Raw genomic sequence first — 24593 nt, forward strand, 5'->3', positions numbered from 1 at the left:
AGTCCATGGGTTCACACCAAAATACATGGATCATGAATGGGAGAAGAGGGATGGGCAGGAAGCTCTTCATCACAGGAGAAAGCCAACTAATAAAAGTAGAAGGAATGATGAAATTAGAAAATCACTATTTAACATCCATCACAACAACTGATTCAGTAAAGAATCACCAATGAATGCTAAAACCAGTCAGAGGAAATCTGAGGAGTAACTGATTATTTATTCCTATAAATATCGCTCCTATAAAGTTACTAATTATAAAGGATAAAATAATAACTTTCCAGTGAAGAAACCCTTGAAGACACCACCTTAACCAAATGATAAAAGTTGACATCACCAGTAATGGGACTGAAATCAACACCTGATATGAACTCAGCATCACTTCTGTGATGTTCCTGTCAAAAATGCATAACCTAAATTTAACTGTAAAGAAACATCACACTAACCAAAATTAAAGGACATTCTACAAATATGTGACTTCTTTTCTTCTAAAATGTCAATGTCATGAAACAAAGATTCAGGAACTGTTGTTACAGAAAAAGAAGAGTAAAAGAACATGACAACTGAATGCAATGCATAACCTTGCATTTTAGGGCATTATTAGGACAACCAGTGAAATAGAAATTAGATCAGTAGACTAGTATTATATTATGGTTAATTTCCTAATTTGGTAAGTATACTATGGTTATGCAAGTGAATTCTTTATTGTTAGGAGTATGCTCACTTCATTTTCACAATGAAGTATTTAGGAGTAAAGGAGGATCATATCTAAAACTTACTCTTAAAGAATTCAGGAAAAATCACACACATACACACACCAAAGATTGAGAGGGAAAAAAGGGTAGAGCAAATATGGTAAAATGCTAATAATCATAGAGAATACTTGAGGATTCTTTACACTATTACTGTAACATTTTATTGCAACTTTTCTCTAAGTCCAATTAAGTCAAAATTTTTTTAAAAAGTAAGGCTTCAGAGGTCACTGAACCCGTCTGAGAGTCCTCACAGCTCTCTATTTGGGTCTCCTACTCAAGTTACTACAAAAAGGCAGTCACGCACAGGAGTGTCTGATACCTTGTTGTTTATGAAGCCGCTCCAATTCAGTCCTGAGGTAGTACATCTTCTTCTGGCGAGCTTCCCGGTCACTCTTTAGCTTTTCCCTCTCTTCAATAACCTGCAAAGTACAACATCCTTCAGCCTCCAAAATCCTTTTTCTTTTTTTTTCTTCCAAAGTCTAAGAAAGAAGATTTAATCTAGTAATGATTTTTTTAAATTTTATTTTATGTTAATCACCATACATTACATCATTATTTTCTGATATATAACAAACGTATATACATCATTAGTTTTTGATATACAGCAAAGTGTATAACACCCAGTGCTCCATTCAATACGTGCCCTCTTTAATACCCATCACCAAGCTAACCCATCCCTCCACCCTCTCCCCTCTAGAACTCTGTTTGTTTCTCAGAATCCATGGTCTCTCATGGTTCATCTCCCTCTCCGATTCTCCCGCTTCATTTTTCCCCTTCCTATCTTCTTCTTTTTTTAACATATAATGTATTACTTGTTTCAGAGGTACAGGTCTGTGATTCATCAATTTTACACAATTCACAGTGCTCACCATAGCACATCCTCACTTTTCTATTGCTGTCTTCCATAAGCCTTCATGCTAGATGATACCAGAATCCAAGGATCCAAACGTCTGCACACAAAAGTTCTTGACTTTATATCAAAGGTGATATTTCATTCTGACCCAAATTCCAGAATAAAATTATCCTTTTCAGAGCTACATTGCCCCAAAAGTATTATTTTTATGCAGAAAGCACTATATTATTTTTTTCTTGGGGGGCGGTAGCAGGGGCAGATGGAGAGGGAAAGAATCTCAAGCGGGCTCCACACCCAGCATGGATCCCAACATGGGGCTCAATCCCACTACCCTGAGATTGTGACCTGGGCTGAAATCAAGAGTCAGACGTTCAACCAGTTGAGTCACTCAGGTGCCCCAGGAAGCACTATACTATTAATGTTAACCTAAAGTTACTGACAGCAACTATTAGACAGTGGTTCTGAGCTCAAAGGGAACCATCAAGAAGGGAACTAATAAATGTTATAGGGGATACGCTGTGTTAATTGCATTACATACATCATCTTATTTAATTCTCATGACATTATCTCTGTTTTATAGTAAGAAAACTGAGGTTGCAAAAGATCAAGTAACATACCCAAGGTCATATAATAAGAAAATTTAAAATCCAGGGCACCTGGGTGGCTCAGCTGGCTAAGTGTCTGCCTTCAGCTCAGGTCATGATCCCAGGGTCCTGGGATCAAGTCCCACATCGGGCTCCCAGCTCAGCGGGGAGTCTGCTTCTCCCTCTCCCTCTGCCCTTCCTTCCCGCTCGTGCTCTCTCTCAAAAAAATAAAGAAATATATATTTTTTTAAATTTAAAATCCAGGTATATAAATCAAATCAAGTCAAATCAAATCCAGGTACATATAGCCAAAAGCCCACAATGTTTCAACTGTATTACTACTACTTGATGGAAAAAACAAATACAGCTTGTCTACAATGGACTAGTGTGGAAAAGCTGTGTATTAGTGCTAGGTTCTTGAAGGAGAAGTAAAGGGAAAGCATTCAGTCTACAAACAGTGTCCGTGCAATCTCAGGTTTTGTCTGTATTGAACCTATTCTCTCTTCTTTCTGGAGTTCAGAGTAGGAGTTCAGAGTATCTAAGTACAATGAAAAATTAAGAAGTGATTTCTGTCTTCTAAGAATTAGCTAAATTTCCTTTAAACCGGAAAAAAAAATGATTGGCCCTCCATTTTTTCCCTTTTTATTCTCCTCAGGTTTTCATTCTTGTATTAGCAAACCAAATTTATATATTACATTTTTATGTTCCTAAACAAAGTGAGTTATAGTTACTAAGGACCTCTAAAATTAAGAGAATGCATTAATTTTTCCATTTGAATTTCTGCTATTCTGTATTCCTCATCCCTATTTAATTTTTACCTACTGTTTTAAAACACCTAGAATTATTACATCTTTACCCCAGCCACTGCTCCCTTCCTATACCAGAGAACACAATGAACTTTGCAGTATAAAAACTACTTTTTTTAAAGTGTCATAAAAAAGTATTGTTGGGGCACCTGGGTGGCTCAGTCGTTAAGTGTTTGCCTTCAGCTCAGGTCATGATCCCAGGGTCCTGGGATCGAGCCCCGCATCGGGCTCTCTGCTCCGTGGGAAGCCTGCTTCTCCCTCTCCCACTCCCCCTGCTTGTGTTCCCTCTCTCGCTGTCTCTCTCTCTCTCTGTCAAATAAATAAATAAAAAATCTTAAAAAAAAAAAAAAAGTATTGTTACTCCTGGACTCTAAAACAAACCGGAACAAGCAAAGCTTATTTCTTGGGTTTAATTACCAAGCAACAACCAGGTATTAGCTTTTAACCCTCATAATCACTATAGGAAAAGGATCCAAAACTCACTAAGATGAAAACAGGTTTACTGATTCTCCTTCACCCAATCCAGTTTTGGTTCCTCATTCCCTGATGAGGTCATATTTGAAAACTTTAAGGCTCTCAACTCTTACCCATAGTGTTCTAAGCCCAGTAATTCTGATAGAGACACTTTAAAAAGAAAAAAGAACTCACAGTGGGACCTAGGGCCAGAATTTAGTTTAGTCCTAATGAGAAAACATGAGAAAAACAGAGGGGGTATATACATTACTTAGAGAGCGAGGACAGCAGCCTCCAAAAATTTAAAAGTAAAAGGACCTTACTCCCTCTAAAAGACAAATAACCAATTTATGTTAAAATAGGAAGGCTCAGGCACAAGATGCCCAAAGCTAGTGTTTACCTTCTGCTTCTGGGAAGCACGGTTCTTCTCATCAGAGATCTTCTCCGGATTGTATCTTATGAGTGATGGGATGGACACCTGGACAGGCACTTGAGCAGTAGGAATTGAGCTTAGCACTGACTCCTCCTGTTTGGGCTCATCAGGAGTCACAGTGGGTATCACACGGAGATTGGGACGGCTACGAGTAGCTTGTTTGGTAATGGGTATTACCCTGTGTGGTTCAGGTAGAGAGTGGTTGGATGGTTGAGAGGCGGGGTACATGGGCCACCTTGAGGCTGCATATGCCATGTAATGCCTGTAGGCATCAAAGGAAGCAGGGGGAATGGCAGGTCCCTGGTAGTTTGGAGGTATCCGAGCTGCAGCAAACTGAGAGGCCCTTGGCATATGAAACTGAGATAATGAAGCAGGATGTGGAAGTCTAATTGGGGCAGATGGGGCTGATGGTAACATGCATCTGACAGCCACAGATGACTGAAAACCACTGCCAACTACCTCTGGCCCTGCAATATGACCCACTGAATGGTCAGACTTGAGGAATGGGGGGCTGTTTTTTGTGAGGAGGTAAGGATCTACAGGGGAGACTGGATGTGGATGGGATACCTCTGGGGAGTGGGTATTGCTATGGTGTGCCTCCCTGCTCTCCAGTCTGTGAGGATCTGAGGAGTGCCGATCAGCTGAGAAATGGTGGTCAACTGAGGAACAGCGGTCTGCTGAAAAGTGCCGGTCAACTGATGAACGGCGGTCAGCAGAGGAACGTGACGGTTTCTTGCCATGAAGGCGTTCCTGGGTGCGGGCGGCCAGTTTACTAATCTCCGCTACCCCGATATCCAGCCCTATGGTCTTGAGCAAGTCATGAATCTTGGCATATTCTGGATTGGTCTCTTCTATTGATTCTAGTTTTACAGCTGGAGCTGAAGAGGGCAGGGAGCTCGCCTTCTGTCTCAAGACTTCACTCTCAGAGCCCCCAAGGGGCTTTGGTGGAGATTCTGCCTTTAAATCCTCTTCTTCATCCCCATAGAGAAATTTCTCCTCATCCTCAATGTCAGGGAAACTACGGCGCCTTTTTTCCTGTGTACTGGTAGAGTCTGCCAACATGCTCAAAATGCGGGAAAAACCACTGCCATCCTGGCTAGCCCTCTCATGGGGGAGCAAGAAGTCTGTGTGTCGCTCAGGCCCCTCAGCCTTCATATTCAGTTTCTCCTTGTGGCAGAGAAAACTTCCAAACTTCTCTCTGAGAGGACTGTTGTCTTTGGGCATCCCAGGGAGAGGACCCCATTGGTAGAGGCTGCCCTGAGGTTCCTTCAGGGTAGTCTCTACCATAGTTCCCTTGTTTTCAATCTCTGAGGCAAAAGCAGCAATAGCACCACTTAGTGGAAGAGATGGGTGACCAGAGTAGACAGGGTGATCCTGGCTGGAGCTGGTACTGCTGGAAAAACTCTCAAGCTGCAAAGACAAGCACAAGTGATTTAGCCTCTATGCAGAATCTCAGAAAACTAGTAATTGAGATAAATACTTAAATACTTGGTTTTTCTTGAATTAATAGGGGAATGACAAGTATAAATGAAAGGGAGGTACAGTATCCTTAGGCAGGGTCAAGATTTGGGTCTCCATCTCTCCAGATGCTTCTGCTGAAGCAAGTGGAAACACGAAATAAGGCAGACTGGCATGAATCCTCACCTTTGCCCATTTGTTGCGGTCCTTACCAAGGAATATGAATTCAAAAGGACTTTAGAGACACTCTAGCTTTTCCATGGAGGAAAAGGAGGAAAAAAAGACATAAAAGTGGAGCTGCTTTGGTTGAAGTGGGAATAGGAAACTGTGAAACCCTAACTGATCAGCCTCCCCTTGCTTCTTTCTGTGCCCTTAGGTACTTCTTCAGAAACCTTGGACTCCTAATAGCTAAAAACTAGTGCTCATGCCTGATCATCTTTTCAAAGATGAGGAAAAAATAACAAGGCCCAAAATGGTGAGGTGACTCGCCTAAAAATCGCACAGCAAGGGGGTGGCAGTGGGACCAGAATCAGAATCACCTGATTTCTGGTCTAGTGACCTACCACTCATAAACCTTGTCTTCTCTCTAAAGAGAAATGAGGAAAATTCAGATCATCTCCTCTCTTTGCCCTTTAAGCTTAATTTCCAAGATATCCACATTCAAAGATTCCTACAGGGCTACCCAATTTAGAGAAAAAAGTTCAATAAATACTCAAAAGTATCTGTATTACCTATTTACAGCATCTGTATTACCTATTTAGAAAAAGCCTAATATATGACAACAGAAGCCCACTACTTCGAGGGCTTCGAAGTATGATTGCACTGTAAGGCCTACAGTTTCCTTTGGAGAATCCTGGAAGATAGAGTTCATAGGCATAATAAGGTTGGTCTAGGATATATTACAAAGATACTGTTAGGGACACACACCCCCAGGAAAGTAACAAAGTTTTAAGATATTAGAGGGACTAGCAAGAGATCCTAGAAATGAAGCAGAGACCTGAATGGAAGGCTCCATGTCCACCTCAATCCGTTTCTTCAGAATTGACTTCTTGGGCATCACAGATACTTCCTCAGGCCGATGTAAAGAATATCCTGGCTCTGATGCTGTTAGGACACCCGATAGTCCAGGAATGGGACAGCTAGTGTCACCACCATCAACTCCAACCAGCTCCTGACTCAAGCTCCTACTACGTTCCTCCTCTTCCTCTCGTTTTCGCCTGGCAAGGTCCAGCTCTCGAAACTCAGGATCTAGAAACCTAGGGCTTGGGCTTCGTCTACGCTGTCGATAGTTGCGGGTCCCTGATGTAAAACCTGAGTGATCACCTCCCATGCTGTGTATCTTCTCTGTGTCATCATAACGGGGCCGTTTGGCATCCCGACTCCTTTCCTCGGGTCGTATGGAGTAGGAGCCTTTGAGTTTATCTCTATTCCTTTCTGTTCCCCGCAACAGCTCATCATGACAACTGATATGGGGACTATAATCAGAACGATGCAGGAAAGTTTCTCTTGTCCGGTAGTCCTCATCAAGTTGTCCTAAGAACGGACTAAGAGGTCCCTCCTCCCGGGAAATGTATCGTTCAAGACCTCGAGAGCATTGGGAACTTCGAGTGAAGACAGAATCATCAGTCAGGTCATCCCTGAGGAAAGAGAAAAGCATCAATGAATACAATGGACTTGGAAACAGCAAGACCAGACAAGACCAAGAGCCTGACATTCAGCCAAGGGGCTACAGAATACTTAAGACAAAACACAATCATTAAGTTCAAGAACAAACCTATGGAACATTTCTTTTCCCTTTCTCCAGGGCACAAGCAGCTTCAGCCTCTAACCAAGGAGAGATATTACTAGTCTGTCTAGACAGAGCTCTTAGGCTAATCTCTTTGACTAGACTTTGGAGATGCAGAATATCACACTAGGGTTTGGGAGATGTGAAAATATCACTACCAGACTACAAAAGGCCCTGGACTGAACAACTCCACACTAGCTTAAATTCTAACTCTTTGCTACCAAAAGTGTGATCTGAATCAGCAGCATCTGTATTACCTAGGAACTTTTTAGAAATGTGGATTCTCAGGCTCCATCCAGGCCTCCTGAATCAGAATCTGCATTTTAACAGAATCTCCAGGTGAAAGGTATGCACTTTAAAATCTAAGAAACACCAGGCCAGATCAATGATTTTCAAGCTATGTTCTTTTTTTTTTTTAAACCTAAACTTTTTTTTTTTTAAGATTTTATTTATTTGACAGAGAGAGAGAGTACAAGCAGGGGGAACATCAGGGAGAGTGAGAAGCAGGCTCCCGCTGAGGAGACCGCCATGGGGCTTGATCCCAGGACCCTGGGATCATGACCTGAGCTGAAGGCCGACTGAGCCACCCAGGCGCCCCTCAAGTTATGTTCTACAGAGATTCTGAAGTCTACTCAGGAGCTGCCTAAGAGAAAGACATGCTAAGAAAGCAGAGCCTGGCAGCACCTGGGTGGCTCAGTCAGTTAAGCATCTGACTTCAGCTCAGGGTCTTGGGATGGAGCCCCATGTTGGGCTCCACGCTCAGCAGGGAGTCTGCTTCTCACCCTTGGCCTCCTCCCCTCCCCTTGCTCGTGCTCTCTAATAAATAAAATCTTTTAAAAAAAGAAAAGAAAAAAAAGCAGAGCCTGCATGGCTCTGGGCCTTCCACCTCACCAAAACTGTACTAGCTCCAATTTTATCTGTTTCTGAGATAAAGTTCTATGTATCATTTGGAAAAGAAGTGTTTCACTATGGGGGAAATTTTTTTAAACTACTGAGCTACCTAACTGGCATTTTCTCACAAGTTTTAGAAGGTTCTCCAATGCTTTGTTTTGCTAGTTCACATATTAAAAACCACAAAATTCCTTCCACAGCCTGTTTAATTCCCTTTTTCTACTTTGCTTGGATATCCACAAGCATCTGCTAATCCTGGGTGTGGGAAAAAGTATGTGGTGGTTTGGCTCACTATATATTTTCATTTCATAGAAATAAAATGGTCTTGGACCTTTGTGGCGTGAAGATAAAAATATAGGCCGGGACACTTGTTCTTTCAGTTCAGAGCTCTATACCACACACAGTAGTCCTAATCTTTTTGGGTACTGTGGTCACAGAGCTTCTACTGCCCAAAAAGAAAATTTCTGATTTAATCACAGATAGACATAAAGATCCTACAGCACTTTGAGCATACAACTTTTAAATAATCTGAATGAAAAATTTATAGGTTACTCACATTCCACTCACACTGGTGTTTGCTACAGTTTCTAGTACCTACCTCTATTTTTTGAAAGTTTCTAAGAAATAACCTTTCTTTCCTTTTGTTTGTTTTTTAGTTGCTTTCTCTGGGACTGAGTTAGCAGAACATCAAAGAGCTGCCTTTTCTTATTCACCAGTCCTGCCTTTGTTCAAAGTTTTAGACCTGGATAACAGCTATAAATAACTTTATGAAAGACTATTAAAGATAAACTTTATCACCTCCGCTAAAAGAATGCCACCCATGGGAATCCAGGTTCCTATAACTCACCTCCTTCCCCAAGAGTCCGGGGAATTTTGAGGTTTCAATATAGTATAAAATAGGAAAAAAATGGGATTGAACAAAAGATGATCTCTGAAATCAAACATAACTAGAGTAAAACATTTTACTCTATAGGTTTGTCAGCCATGAACATACCTATTTCCAGGGAGGAATGTCCATGAGTTGCTCCATTGCTACACCACCATCGACCATAAAAAGCTCTCTGATTGTATTAGTGTCGGGGGGAAAAAACACAAGTTCCACAGGTAATGGCAAATTCATCCATACTTCCATGTTCAGCTCCACACTAAAACTATTACATATTACCACCAAATGACATACCAGGTCAAAATCTAATCCAGCCCTAAATATCAAGAAGTCAGAAATAATGAGATGGCTCCCAGAGAGTCTCAGTCAAAACTTGTAATCTCCAGCAAAAGGAGGCAAAAAAACAATGAAAAAAGGCACATTAACATTAAAACAATGAGCTATCATGTAAACACAGGCAGAAATTAAGTTGCTTATTAGAAGCTCATGTCCTCCTTTCCCAGATCTCCCAAAGGATAAGAGAAAGAACTGGCTGCGGTAAAAGTAAGCCCTAAAAAGGTCTCCGTACCCTGTAGCTCAGAACAGTCCAGGGACACACTCTGAAAGCTTTAGTTAAATCCAACTCTTTTCTAAAATAAGGTCTATCTATTTAAAAAATTGACTGTTGGATGTAGGTGATGAGTACACGGGGGCTCTCTGTACTATTCTACTTTTTTTTTAAAGATTTAATTAGCTTTATTAAGCTATTCATGAACTGGGCAGCATCTCATCTAGCAAGTAGAGGGGAGCTCCCTCTCTGTACTTTGTATTTATGAACAGGACAGAAATGGCGTGGACCTGGAAATGGTCCAGCTGAAGACTAGACACACTATCAAGAGACATCCTGAGAACGCCAATGGTTCTATGACCTGGTTTTAGTAGACAGTAATTATCTACACAAACCATATTGAGCAAAAGTACAGGGAACAAAAATCTAAATAATGGACTGGTACCTCCTTCTATTTTTCTTCCTTTTAAGTAATTTCTACATCCAACATGGGGCTCAAACTCATAACCCTGAGATCAAGAGATGCATACTCTACCAACTGCACCAGCCATGTGCCTCACCGGTAGCTCCTCTTAGAACCTTAATCTCATTTTCTCTAAAATAGACTTGTCTCTCTGAAACATTTAATTCTGGAAAGAAAACTACTGTCCCAAACTCCCTAAAAGGAAAATTTTAATTTTTACAACTTAAAAAAAGACAATTAGCTCTCTGAAGCACACGTGCATAACGAAGCTTATGGAAAGGGGAGGTGACAGCCTAGACATAACAAGAGGAAATGCTAAAGTTACCTCAAAACCTTAACAAGGAAGGAAGACAGTCACACCATGCACCACCTACTCAATCATCTCCCAAAATAGAAGCAGCCAGAAGGGCAAGGGCTTTTGCCTCAATTAAGGGATATAGCCACATACCTTGAAGCCCTATCTTCAGAAGCTTATGCTGTATGACATAGAACTGTCCTGCCTTGCTTTGCCACATCAAAATGCCACTGTAGCATTGAAGTAAATATTACCAAAGGGTAACACTGGTCTTCAGACTTCCTGTCCAGCTGTCCCCCACCTGTCTGCCTATGCTCAGTGTACCATTGCATGGACAGCCTCAGTTTGTAAGAACATCCCATTGATTTGTTGCTTCCACTAATCATTTGTTAAAATTCCCGGTATGCTGGGCAGAGACGTAACAGACAGGGATCCCAGTTCTCAGAAAGAGTGCTTTCCCTGTACTCCCATTCTTATTTACTTTCGTGAGGTAAGACACACCTAATGTGATTTCTTCCCATATATAGTTAAGTTCCTAACACCTGGGACCTATATTTAACACTGTGGAGCGTATTTGTCCTTCCTCAGCACTCCAACAATTGTAAAGTAGTAACTGAAATTAAACATTTTTAAAGAGCTTTAACTTTCTATTAAAGCTTATATATTTAATATAGATACATATATTAGACATGAATTGATCTAAGCCCTTTCTGAACTTCTATTTCAACCTGATCAAGCTGAAAAATAACACCACTAAAACAAGATTTCCTATTTTGTCCAGAACTTCCCTTTGTAGAAAGGATCCTAGTTCCAGTATTTTAGAATCCTTATCATCTCAACTGTTTTTAATCTGGGGAACTCTGTTTATGTCCCTTCAGCTTTCCAGTTGAACCAGGATGACATTCTAAAGTCTTTTCTTCTACATAATTCTTTCAGCAACAGAATCTATATCAATATGCTCTCCCCACTCAGAAAGCCTTTTCCAATGTTATACCTTGTACTGGACAGAGGGCATAACTTCAGTGCTAGCACCACTCTTTCAAATACATTATTCAGAAAAAAGCAACTTTTCTACGTTCAAGCACTATTATAGTGTGCCTCGCCTCAAATGAAGCCTACCTGTCCACGTCCTCCAGATTATCCACTGGTGACCCCAGTCGATCACTAAGCCGCCGCCGTTCTGGTATGCCAACACAGAAATGGTCATTACCAACAGTGATCCTTAAGCTCTGTTCCAAAGAAGAGTCAGAACGCAGACCAGGAGAGCGCCTCTACAAAAGTAAAAGATAATGTTAATAGTCTATAGGGTGAAGACAGCCCAAAAATGTACTCCTCCTTAGTGATAAAGTTGTCATCCAACAAGGAGAGAAATGGCTATGGTAAGATACTACCCCAAAAATAAAGCACATTTAAAAAGTCATCTTCTGGGCGCCTGGGTGGCTCAGTTGGTTAAGCGACGGCCTTCGGCTCAGGTCATGATCCTGGAGTCCCGGGATCGAGTCCCACATCGGGCTCCCTGCTCGGCAGGGAGTCTGCTTCTCCCTCTGACCCTCTTCCCTCTCGTGTTCTCTATCTCTCATTCTCTCTCTCTCAAATAAATAAAATCTTAAAAAAAAAAATAAAGTCATCTTCTTAGATGAAAGACCACACTTCCAACCCTCCCCACCAGTGACCTTTCAGTCTTTCATTTACTAGTATTGGACATGGGATGAGAAGAGTAAACTGAGTCTGTTCTCAGAATCTATACATTTCTAGTGAAGCAAGCAAGCAATCAAAAAATGGTTTTAAGTACTTCTGATAGCAGTAAGTGCTATAAAATCATTAAAACATGATAACATGGAAGAGATTAAGGAAAAGGAGCTACTTCAGATAGAATGGTTAAAGAAGGCTTTTCTGAGGTGATACTATTTAACCTGATGCTTGATGAGATGTCAGCCTTGCAAACAAATGGAAGGATGTTTCAGGCAAAAAGAACAAGCTCTGTAATGAGCTTAGCATGTTTTGTGTAACAGGCAGCCAGTGTGACTGCTGCAAAGTGACAGAAGACAGGCAGAAGCCAGTTAGGAAATTTGGATTTTATTCTTAATGTAGTAAGAAGCCACAGAAAGATTTCCAGCACAACAGTGATATACTCTGACTACATTCTTCCTCCAGATGCTTGCATTGCTCATACTCTCATCCCCTTCAGGTCTTTATAAAGTCACCTTCCCAGGCCATCCCTGGCTACCCTATTAAAAAGTATTAACTCCTTTCTCTGTTTTTGTTTGTTCTTAGTACTTAATTCTATTTAACATGTCAAAATAATTTACTTCTCTATCTTATTTATTATCTGACTCCCTCTCGTAGAATATAAGCTCTACGAGGGCAGGGATTTTTCACTGTTCATGTTGTATCCCCAGTGCCCAGAACAGAGACTAATATATGCTAGACGTTTAATAAATACTTCTCAAATGTATAAAATGAACATTTTAAAAAATTATTTTGAGGGCGCCTGGGTGGCTCAGTTGGTTAAGCGACTGCCTTCGGCTCAGGTCATGATCCTGGAGTCCCGGGATCGAGCCCCACATCGGGCTTCCTGCTCAGCGGGGAGTCTGCTTCTCCCTCTGACCCTCTTCCCTCTCGTGCTTTCTATCTCTCATTCTCTCTCTCTCTCTCAAATAAATAAATCAAATCTTTAAAAAGAAAAAGAAGTTTAAAAAAATTATTTTGATTGCTGGGTACAGAATAAACTGGGTGGTAACAAGAGTGTAAAGGATCCTAACAGACAGGAAGTAATAGGACTTAGACTAGGGAGATGGTAGGAGGACAGTTTGGGAGATGTATCCTGGAGTACAGCTGACAAGTTCGATGAAGTGACTGATAGCCTGGACTTGGGAAAAGGGAGATGATCACTGTTTCTGGCTGAGCAATGGGTGATGTCATTTACTAAGACAGAAAAGGCTGGAGCACTGGAGAAAAGGGAAGTTATGGAAACTAGTATTCAAGTTTCTTTGCTTCCTCTGTAGAACTGCATGCTTCCTCAGGCTATAGCTGCTCAGCTATGAAAATCTTACAACATATGACAAGTCAATTCACCTATGAGCAGAGTACCTAGAGTACTCTGATACTTTTAGACAGCCACCCCACCCATCCCACCCAAGAAAACAGAAACTTTGTCATGGGGTTTAAAAAAAAAAAATTGGTGAACTGAAAACAAAAACCAATTCCAAAACACCAGCCCCAAGCCAGAGGTGGTTATGGTGAAAGGTCAGTATTACATCTAAACTAAACTTTTTTTTTTTTTTAAGATTTTATTTTTTGGGGGGGGGGCACCTGGATGGCTCAGTTGGTAGAGCATGCGACTCTTGATCTCGGTCATGAGTTCGAGCCCCACACTGGGCATGGAGCCTACTTCTAAAAAGGGAAAGAAGAAGGATGGAGGGAAGGGAGGATGGAAGGAAGGAAGGAAAGATGGAAGGCAGGCAGGCAGAAAGGCACACAGAAACACAGAAAAATTTTGTTTTAAATAATCTCTCCACCCAACCTGGGGCTTGAACTCAAAACCCTGAGATCAAGAGTCGCACCCTCGGGCGCCTGGGTGGCTCAGTCGGTTAAGCGACTGCCTTTGGCTCAGGTCATGATCCTGGAGTCCCGGGATCGAGTCCCACATCGGGCTCCCTGCTCAGCAGGGAGTCTGCTTCTCCCTCTGACCCTCTTCCCTCTCGTGCTCTCTCTCATTCTCTCTCAAATAAATAAATAAAATCTTAAAAAAAAAAAAAAAAAGTCGCACCCTCTACCAACTGAGCCAGCCAGGCAACCTCTAAACTAAACTTCTTAACCTCATGTTCTGTCCCTTTTTAGCAGGGAAACAAAACCGTTAAAATCATGCGAGCCAGGAACCAGGTAGATACGGATTGAATCACAGCTACACCACTTAGCTATGTGACATTAAGTTGCTCAAACCTCTCTGGATACCTCAGCTATTCAATAAGGAACAATTTTCACTGCCTCTCCTCAAAAGGTTGTGAGTGTTCAAAGAGACGTGTAAAGTGAAGGGCTAGGCATAATCCTGCCACATAACTCAGTAAGTGGTGGCAGTTATTACAATGTGGATACGCACAGTTCATTTCGGAGAAGCAGCTCCTATGTGCTAACAGGTTACACTCAAGGTGTCCACGCTGATGGGGTTTAAGCAACCCTAACCGGCCACAAAGACATTTCAGCTTCTTTTCTAAGATCTAAGGGGGCAGCTCAGGTCTAAGGGGATACCAAACCACGGAACTCTGAGGAAACATCGACTACTGAACAAGTACCAGGCACACACACGGTTTGGAGGGCATTCCCCTCGCCCTGGCAAACTTTTCCGCATCTCACCTAGAGTGAGAGAAACAGCCTATTCCTGAAATGGTGCACTGCCTCCCGACCAGGCGCCCGTACGGGTCCCGAGTCCGTTATTGTGCAAAAGAGGATCCCGGGGCTGACAGGGAACCTCCAGGTTCGGGCGTCGCTGAGGTAGCCCGTGGCGGGTGGAGGGCCCTCGATCCTGGGACTCTGGCCTGGAGGCCTCGGGGCGCCTGTGCTGCGGGAGTTTCTGGAAGTGGGAAGCCCGGGTGAGGGGGCTAGGGTATAGAGGGAGTCCCGGTCGAGGGGTGCGATTACCCGGCTGCCGCTGTCGCCTGGATGGTCTCCGCGGCCGTCCCGGGCGAAGTCGGCGCGGGACTCCCCCCGGCTGCTGCCTCGGAAACCTGCCGGGCCCGGCGGGAAGAGTCGTCGGCCCCGCGGCGGCGACGGGGAGCCACGACGGGCCCGCGGCGGGGAGGGGGAAACGCGACGACCCCGCGGCGGGGACGGCGAGGCCCGGCGGCCGCGGGGCGGGGACGGGGAGCCGCGGCGACCCCGCGGCGGGGACGGCGAGGCCCGGCGGCCGCGGTGCCCTGAGGGCGAGCGGGGCCGGCGAGCGGGATTCCGCGACGAGGAGGAGCCGGAGGGCGGCGGCGAGGTGCGGCGAGCCGGGCCTGAGGAGGAGCCGGAGCTGCGGCCGGTTCGCGGGCCGCCCCCGCCGCTCTCTTTAGGCCGGTGCGAAGAGACGGAGGAGCGGGTGCCACTGCGGTACATGGCTCCGGCAGCAGCGGCCACGGCGGCAGCTCCGACCCGGCGGCGCCCTGGACGCGGGGCCCCAGCGCGCCGCTGCAGCTGCAGCCTCGGCAGCCACTGCCGCCACGCGCCGCCCCCGCAGCCGGAGCCGCCCCCTCCCCTCGGCCCCGCGCCGCCCCTGGGGCCCGGCCAAGCGCGCGGCCGCGGCTGGCGGTTGGACGCGCGAGCACGCGTCCGACACACCCCCCCTCCCTCCGGGGCTCCCCGCTCCTCCACTCAGGGAGCGGCCACAGAAGCCAGAAGTGGGGAGGAGCGCAGTAGCCGGAGCGAGGCAGGGCGAGGGGCGGGGAAGCGGAGCGCGCGACCTGCGCCCCGCACGCTCCGCCCCAAACCGGCAAGATGGCGGCGGGCGAGCCTCCCACTTCCCCTCCCCCGGCGACCACGTGACTCCGAGGGGTCCAAGCGGGTAGGCCCTGGCGGAAGAGAAGGGATTAGCGGGAGCTAAACTGGCGTTTCCGGGGATGCTCGAAGCCTAGGGACGTGGCGGGAGCATCTTAGCCCTGTCCCTGTCCCCTAAACCTGTTCATTTACATAGGGACAATAAATGGTTATAACTTATGGGAATACAAATAACCCCAAAACGTTAGGTATGGCGAAGGTATGGCAAGAATGACCACCAACTCCCCGGTCCCCACAGAAGCCACAGCCAATCGTTTTACTTTACATTTTGCCTGAACTCTGGCATAGAGATTGGGGATGGGATAATGCAGAATGGGGATGGGTTGGGGGACGAAGAGTCAAACCCAAAGCAGACATCAGAGTAATCTGTTTGCTCTCTCAACCAGAATACTTCTGGTCATGGGGAAAGTCACTCACTGCCAAAGGGTCTGTATCATGACAGGAGGCCTGGAGAGTTTTTGTGAGCGATTCAGAACCCCCATTCTATGACCAGAATTTTCCTGGATGCCTCGCTGCAGTAGTCCCCAGTTTCAGCCTGCAAACTAAATGCAAAAGTCAAGAAAATGTCAACACGTAAAAGAAGAAAAACAGTGGTCAAAACATGAAAAAAAAAGTTGACCCTAACCAAACTCTTCCAAACAAAACAATGCCTTGAAGGTTTTCATCTATCAACTAGAAACACAAAATCTGAAATTGGTATGAAAATGAGGTTTCTGATTCCAAAGCAAAGGCAGGAAAAAAATTTTTTTAACCATAAAATTCTCATTTTCTATTTTATGTTTCCATATTAAATTTAAAATATATCCAATTTCACGTGTTTGTATAATAGCATTTGCTTATAACATAGCTCAGTAATAAATTCTTTTTTAAAATATTTCTTTTTTAAAAATATTTCTTTAATATTTTCTTTTTAAAAATTTATTTATTTATTTATTTATTTATTTATTTATTTATTTATTTGCCAGAGAGAGAGAGCACAAGCAGGGGGAGCAGCAGGCAGAGAGAGAGGCAGGCTCCCTGCTGAGCAAGGAGCCCGAGGCAGGACTTGATCCCAGGACCCTGGGATCATGACCTGAGCCGAAGGCAGGCATTTAACCCACTGAACCACTCAGGCACCCCAGGCATTTGAATTTTTGACTTTTGGGTTTCACGGCTTAAGGTCTTCATCATGTCAAGGTTATTAGTATATTCCATATATTTTTTTAACACTTGAATGATTTTGTTTTCCAAAGTTAGTTTATCTGGAATTTTATGTGTGAATCCTTACATAATCTATTAAGTTAACATCTAAAATTACTTTTCATGGATGGATAGTCAGTTTTGTTCAAACATGAATTGGTATTACCTGTATAGTGGGAAGTAACAGTGAGGGAATGAATGAAACTTGCCAAATGCTCATCATCCACATCTCAGTCCACATCTGTTGTTTTCTTTTCTTTTTTTTTTAAGATTATTTATTTATTTATTTATTTGAGAGGGAGAGAGAATGAGAGATAGCACGAGAGGGAAGAGGGTCAGAGGGAGAAGCGGACTCCCCGCTGAGCGGGGAGCCCGATGTGGGACTCGATCCCGGGACTCCAGGATCATGACCTGAGCCGAAGGCAGTTGCTTAACCAACTGAGCCACCACCCAGGTGCCCTACATCTGTTGTTTTCTTTTAGTTGTGTAATTTAACAGTGAAGAGATTTTGTTAATGGGATTTCTTTGTGAAAAGAAAACAAAATACCAGTATCGATGGAAATATCGATCACTGAGAAAGTGATGGCTCTTAATCAGAACATATGAGTTATATGTAAGATTTCTGTACAGTTTAAAACATATTTCAGGGGCGCCTGAGTGGCTCAGATGGTTAAGCGTCTGCCTTCGGCTTGGGTCATGATCCCAGAGTCCTGGGATCGAGCCCCCTCATCGGGCTCCCTGCTTGGTGGTGAGCCTGCTTCTCCCTCTGCCTCTCTCTCTCTCTCTCTCTCTCTCTCTCTCTCTGACTCTCATTAATATATAAATAAAACATTAAAAAAAACATATTTCATAATGTGTCCTATGCAACAGAGACCTCCATTCAGAGATTTGATTACACCAGCTAAATAGCATAAAAGGCCTGTCAGAGGGGGGAAAACTCCTGCTCAAAATATAACCTACAGCCCGTTTTTTTAAACAATAAACTTTCTAATTGTCTGCTTCCAAACAGAGGCAGCCCATAGAGCACATCATAAGAATGGATAATGGCTTCTATATATGAAAGCTCCCGGAGGTACAAGTCACATGATACTTGCTTTAGTTGTTTTCCAGGAACTAAGAGGCCCACTGCCATCCAGTTCAGATGGGTCAAGACCTTCTTACTGGGCTTGTGCAAATGTCCACAGGTGACCTTTTGACGTGGAGGAGACTGAAATCTCTACTCCCCGATCATGTCAGTACCCCATCTTTGAACAGGCGACCTAGGAAAAAGCATGACGATGGACTGTGCCTGCGTAGATCAACAATTCCTTGACCTTTAGTCACCCTTTCTAGCTTCCAATCCCATTCACCCATGCTCTCCCTAAAATCCCATAAATGTTCAAGACCCCTTCTCACAGGAAGGGAGCTTTGAGACTTGTTCTCCCATCTCCACGCTTGGCTGCCGTGCAAATAAATTCCTTTCTCTGCCACCTATCTGCAAGTCTCAGTGATTGGCTTGCTGAGCATGGGGCAAACTGAACCTGCTTAGGTAACAACTGAAGGGTGACAGTGTATGTAAGTTAGCTGCCATATAAAATAGTCCAGGGGCGCCTGCGTGGCACAGTTGGTTGAGCATCTGACTTTCGGGTTTTAGCTCAGGATCGTGAGATCCAGCCCCACCTGGGGCTCTCTGCTCAGAGCCCCAGAGTCTTCCTAAGACTCTTTCTCCCTCTCCCTCGGCCCCTCCCCCTGCTCTCTCTCTCTCAAATAAATAAATAAATCTTAAAAAATAAAATAAAATAAGATAATCCAGAGAAGATTATTTTAGTCATCTCTGGCTTCATGAGATCAAGAGATCTGGGAATCTGGCAGACCTTAGCAGGGCGCATTGATATCTGTGTTTCCTTTCATTTGGGGCACAAAGAAGGATACTCCCTTCCTTCTTTCAGAAAGGGGGCCATGTTACTATTTCTATCCACCATAGACTGTGAATGGAAGCACTTCCGGGCCCAATCAGGAAAGAATTGTTGTAAGATTTCCATGCTCTCTCCTCCCTTGCTGTGGCAACTGAGAAAGCCACATGTTCCAGATGGTACAGCCTGTCAGCCTGGGTCCCTGAGTGACTGCGTAGAGCAGAATACCACACCCTACCCTGGGTTGAACATATACCATGAGCATGAAATAAAGCTTTGTTGGGGCGCCTGGGTGGCTCAGTTGGTTAATCGACTGCCTTCGGCTCAGGTCATGATCCTGGAGTCCCAGGATCGAGTCCCACATCAGGCTCCCTGCTCAGCAGGGAGTCTGCTTCTCCCTCTGACCCTCCCCCCTCTCATGTGCTTGCTCTCTCTCTCTCACTGTCTCTCAAATAAATAAATAAAATCTTTAAAAAAAAAAAAAAAGAAAGAAAGCTTTGTTGTGTAAAACACTGAGATTTTGAAGGATAATTTGCCACCGCAGTATAACCTCCCGAATGTGACTACTATGAAGGTGTTTTTTGATGGTTTTGTTTTTTTCTCATTTGTATTTTCTGACTTTTGGGTTATTTATATAACATATAAAATTAAAAAACCCATTAAATTACTTTGATGAAAAAATAATTGAAAATATGTGGCACCTGGCTGGCTCAGGTAGAGCATGCAACCCTTGATCACACTTCATGAGTTCAAGTCCCACTTGGGTGTAGCGATTACTTAAAAATAAAATCTTTAAAAATAAAATAAAAATTAAAAATCTGCCAGAGGTCTATGCCCTGTCTTTATTAGCCTATATATGAATTTTGGTTACCCATGCTGAAGAAAATGTTAATAGGTGTTTACAGATACTTGGAGTCAATATATATTTTTTTAATTTTTAAACATTTATTTATCTTCTTAGTAATCTCTATATCCAATGTGGGGCTCAAACTCACAACCCCAAGATCAAGAGTTGCATACTCAGGGTGTCTGGTTGGCTCAGTTGGTTAAGTGTCTGCCTTCCGCTCAGGTCATGATCCCAGGGTTGGGATCCCTGCTCTGTGGGGCTTCTCCCTTTCTCCCTCTCCCTCTGCCTGCCACTTCCCTTGCTTGTGCTCTCTCTCTCTCTGTCAAATAAATAAAATCTTAACAAAAAAAAATCTCTCCTCTTTAATCCTTCTCTAATACTGGATAACTATTTTTATCAAGGGATTTGGCCTCCATGGGATAAAATTGGAAAACTCTTCTGCTTCCCCTTCCTATCTTCCTTCCGCATAGTTTTTTCCATGCCCTGCATGAAACCTCTTGCAGATCCCTTCACTTGTTAAGTATTTTTCAGTCACAAGAGTAGTCTTACTGAAGTAGTGAAGATATCTTGTCCAGGGTAACAAGTACAACTCTAAACCTCATTCAAGCTAACGGTTCTCCCCTTCCCCAGCTCTTGCTGGCTACAGATGTGATACTTACTGTGCTGAAGGGAGGTGTGCCGGGCTTCTCCACATCCCTGCCTTCACTCCTCAGTGTATATTTGTCCTCTCTCGCTGGCCAGTTGCTATTTCTGAACTGCCCTCCCCCAGCCTTTGGTGCAGGAAAAGAAGGGATTAGGGGGAAAGGGCAGTCTTTCCTGGATGGTGCAGGATACTGTCGTTTTGGAAAGTTGGTTCCCTGTGGGCATGGAGGATTCACAAATGTTGGCTCTTTCTCTCCTATGTCACCTTCGTAGGCTTTTTTCTGACTCTCCTGCTGGGACCTAGGTACTGTCTCTTCTCTGGTTGACTGCCTATTACTTTTCTCCTCCCAGCCCCTGGCCTTGTAGAACCTCATCCCACATAAAACTCACTCTCCTGGGTCTCTTTTCTCTCCCGGCACATATCACAGGAAGGATTGATTGATTGATCGATTGATTTTAAAGTTTTTATTTAAATTCCGGTTAGGTAACATACAGTGTAATATTAGTTTCAGGTGTACAATTTAGTGCTTCAACATTTACATATAACACCTGGTGCTCAGCACAACACATGCCCTCCTTAATCCCCATCACCTATTTTCCCCATCACATCACCCACCTCCCTTCTGGTAACCGTCAGTTTGTTATATAGTCTGTCAAGAGTCTGCTTCTTGGTTTGCCTCTCTCACTCTTTTTTTTCCCCTGTGCTTGTTTGTTTTGTTTCTTAAATTCCACATATGAATGAGATCATGTGGTATTTGTCTTGCTCTGACTGACTTATTTCGCTTAGCATAATACTGTCTAACTCTATCCACCTTGTTGCAAATGGCAAGATTTCATTCTTTTATGGCTGAGTAATATATATATATATGTATGTACACACACACACACACACACACACACACACCACATCTTCTTTATCCCTTCATCATTTGGACATTTGGGCTGTTTCCATAATTTGGCTATTATACACAATGCTGCTATAAACATTGGGGTGCATGTATCCCTTTGAATTAATGTTTTTGTATTCTTTGAGGTAAATACTTAGTAGTGCAATTGCTGGGTCATAGGGTAGTTCTATTTTTTACTTTCTGAGGAAACTCCATACTGTTTTCCAGAGTGGCTGCACCAGTTCACATTCCCACCAACAGTGTAAGAGGGTTCCCCTTTCTCCACATCCTCCCCAACACCTGTTGTTTCTTGTGTTGTTGACCTTAGCCAGTCTGACAGGATCCTTTTAAAATGATTCCAGGTTGGTTTCCTTCTACGTGCACTTGGCCCACAGGACAATTTATGCATCTTGCCCTGCTGGAAAGGGCAGTGCCGCTCATTCTCCATGCCACATACCTTACTTGCCATCCCAGTGAAGCCAGTCAGCCCACATCTTGCCTTTGGACTTCATCAGGTGAGAGTTAGGATATCACTCCCTATGGACTGCCAAACCCCACACCAGGAGATATAAGCCCAACATTCTGAGAGGTGCTAGTGGAGGCCTCTAACTCACCTGGCTTTAGGCAAAGGGGACAACCCCTCTCCCTCCCCAGAGTGGCAGAAGAGAAAATTCAGAACCCATAGGTAACTCTCCAACACAATCCTCTTTCTCGTATACAAACTGTAGAACATTAGTAAAGCTGGCAGACTTGGTCACAATCTCTTCTCATCTCCCTTTGAGGTGGTGGTGGGGGAGGGGTACCTGGTATCTACTGTGTTGCTTTCTGCTTTTGAGGCCTTTGCTGAAACTCCAAAGACAACGGGAAGAATCTAATTAACATCGTGTCACAACTGTTGTCTGTCATCAATTCAAGAAACTCTTACTAGATGTCTGTTTGTTTTTTTTTCTTTTAAGTAGGCTCCATGCCCAGCATGGAGCCCAAAGTGGGGCTTGAACTCATGACCCTGAGATCAAGACTTGAGCCAGACCAAGAGTCGGATGCTTAACCAACTGAGCCACCCAGGTGCCCCCTCTAACTTTACTTCTGATGAAAATAGTGAGATGGGTTTACACACACACACACACACACACACACACACACAGACACTGTAGCAGACAAATAGCAACGACAGATAAAATTTGAAAAGGGAAGGGGCACCCGGTTGGCTCAGTCGGTTAAGTGTCCAACTCTTGGTTTCCAAGAGATCGGGTCGTGATCTCAAGATTCTGAGATCAAGCCCCACATGGGGCTCTGTGCTCAGTGTGGAATCTGCTTAAGATTCTCTCTCTCCGGGTGCCTGGGTGGCTCAGTTGGTTAAGCGACTGCCTTCTGCTCAGGTCATGGTCCTGGAGTCCCGGGATCGAGTCCCGCATCGGGCTCCCTGCTCGGCAGGGAGTCTGCTTCTCCCTCTGACCCTCTTCCCTCTCGTGCTCTCTATCTCTCATTCTCTCTCTCTCTCGAATAAATAAAAATAAAATCTTTAAAAAAAAAAGATTCTCTCTCTCCCTCTCTCTTTGCCCCTCCCCCCCCACTCTCTCAAATAAATAAATAAATAAATCATTTTTAAACCTTTGAAAAGGGAAAAAAGACCTAGGCTTTAAAACGAGATAAAGCTCCCCTATGAATATGCGCAAATCTCACAGACCCCCTAGGCCTTGAAATAAGTCTAGAAGTAAGGGTAGCAGTTAAGAGATTTCACTCCTGGGGTGCCTGGGTGGCTCAGTTGGTTAAGCGACTGCCTTCGGCTCAGGTCATGATCCTGGAGTCCCCGGATCGAGTCCCGCATCGGGCTCCCTGCTCAGCAGGGAGTCTGCTTCTCCTTCTGACCCTCCTCCCTCTCATGCTCTCTCTCTCTCTCATTCTCTATCTGTCAAATAAATAAATAAAATCTTAAAAAAAAAAAAAAAGAGATTTCACTCCTGTGTATGGTATAAGTGCGTCCCAGGAGGTGGAGGATCTGGGACAGGTTTTCAGCTTGAAGCAAAGGACAGTCCCACCCTTACATGCAAGCTGAACACAACTATTGCCAACCTTCTGCTTGGATTTATAACTCTACAGAAGCTGTGTGCCAAGTCAGTGCGAGGACAAAAATGTTGACAGTCCTTAGTTGAGAACTGAGCCTAAGCACTTGCTGCTCAGTGAATGGAATGGCAGGACTTTGATATCACTAGTTTCTATATACTAGCAATAACCAATTAGAAAATATGATTTTATGTTAAACATGGTGGATTCAACCCATGCATTATCACTATTAAGTCCCTAAACTCCTCTAAAATGACAGTAAAGGGTTTCACTTGTCTGATTTTTAAGGCGTATCCTCATACATGCAACCTGTAAGTGTGAAGGAGATAATGCCAGGTGGGGTGGAATTTTAATCAGTGAAAAGCAAGAGCCAATGAATAATTTTCTTCCACTTCTTCCATTACCTCACCTCTCCCAGGATGGTCTTGAGAAGCCATTTGTTTATTGAGGACACAGTCCCCAGATCCAGCAATCACTTTGATTTAGCAGCTGAAGCTGATAAAACCATCCTCCTGTTGGTTCTCCTTTCTTTCCTGCGTCACTCTCCTTGTCCCTCACACCTGTTCCCTGGACTCCCTAATAATACAATGAGGCTCTGGTTTCTGGGGAAGCAGGCTGACACAACTGACAAGGAAAAGATCAATATATTTGACTTCATTACAATTAAGACCTCCGGCTTATCGAAAGACACCATTAAGAGAATGGAGTCAGAAAAGGTATATGCTGCAAAGAAAAGGGACTTATAGCCACAATATATAAACAACAGTTGTAATACAAGAAAAAGACAGACACTTTGATCAAATTATGGACAAAATACTTGAGTAACTGATCAAAAGTGGAAATCCGAATGGCTAGTGAACATGCAAAACCTTACAAATAATCAAGAGAATGCAAAGTAAAACCATGATGAAATACCACTTTACACTTACTAACAGGGCTAAAATTCCAGATGTTGGTGAGGATATGGAATAAGGGACATTCACATTTACTGCAGTTGGGAGTGTAAGTTGGCACAGCCACTTTGGAAAACAGTTTGGCATTATCTACTAAAGTTGAAAATGACTATACAATTCTATTCCCAAGTATATATCCTAAGAAATGTATGTGCAGGTCTTAGAATTACTGTACCGGGAGATGTATATAAGAATGCTCACATAAGGGGTGCCTGGGTGGCTCAGTCAGTTGAGCGTCCGACTCTAGATTTCGGCTCAGGTCATGATCTCAGGGTTGTGGGATCGGGCTCTGTGCTCAGGGGGGGGAGTCTGCTTGGGATTTTCTCTCTCCCTCTCCCTCTGCCCCTGCTCCCAGTTTGCATGTTCTCTCACTCTCTCTCTCTCTCCCAA

At 43.8% G+C, this 24593-nt stretch overlaps 1 protein-coding gene across 1 annotated transcript in view; it reads right to left on the reverse strand.

Annotated features, from left to right (window-relative positions):
• Positions 1 to 15425, reverse strand: part of ZNF318 (zinc finger protein 318) — a 28300-nt gene extending 12875 nt beyond the window's left edge. Inside the window, exons 1-5 of the mRNA XM_025890408.2 lie at positions 14846 to 15425; positions 11327 to 11478; positions 6337 to 6976; positions 3849 to 5291; positions 1072 to 1171 (exon numbers count right to left, since the gene is read on the reverse strand). Coding sequence (XP_025746193.1) covers positions 1072 to 1171; positions 3849 to 5291; positions 6337 to 6976; positions 11327 to 11478; positions 14846 to 15301 — 2791 coding nt within the window. The 5' untranslated portion in view covers positions 15302 to 15425. The remainder of the gene's footprint in view (positions 1 to 1071; positions 1172 to 3848; positions 5292 to 6336; positions 6977 to 11326; positions 11479 to 14845) is intronic.
• Positions 15426 to 24593: the final 9168 nt, after the last annotated feature.

The sequence above is a fragment of the Callorhinus ursinus genome, unplaced genomic scaffold (genome assembly GCF_003265705.2).
Source record: "Callorhinus ursinus isolate GAN/ISIS: 27379988/994484 unplaced genomic scaffold, GSC_fseal_2.0 scaffold22, whole genome shotgun sequence".
In the NCBI taxonomy this organism is placed as follows: domain Eukaryota; kingdom Metazoa; phylum Chordata; class Mammalia; order Carnivora; family Otariidae; genus Callorhinus; species Callorhinus ursinus.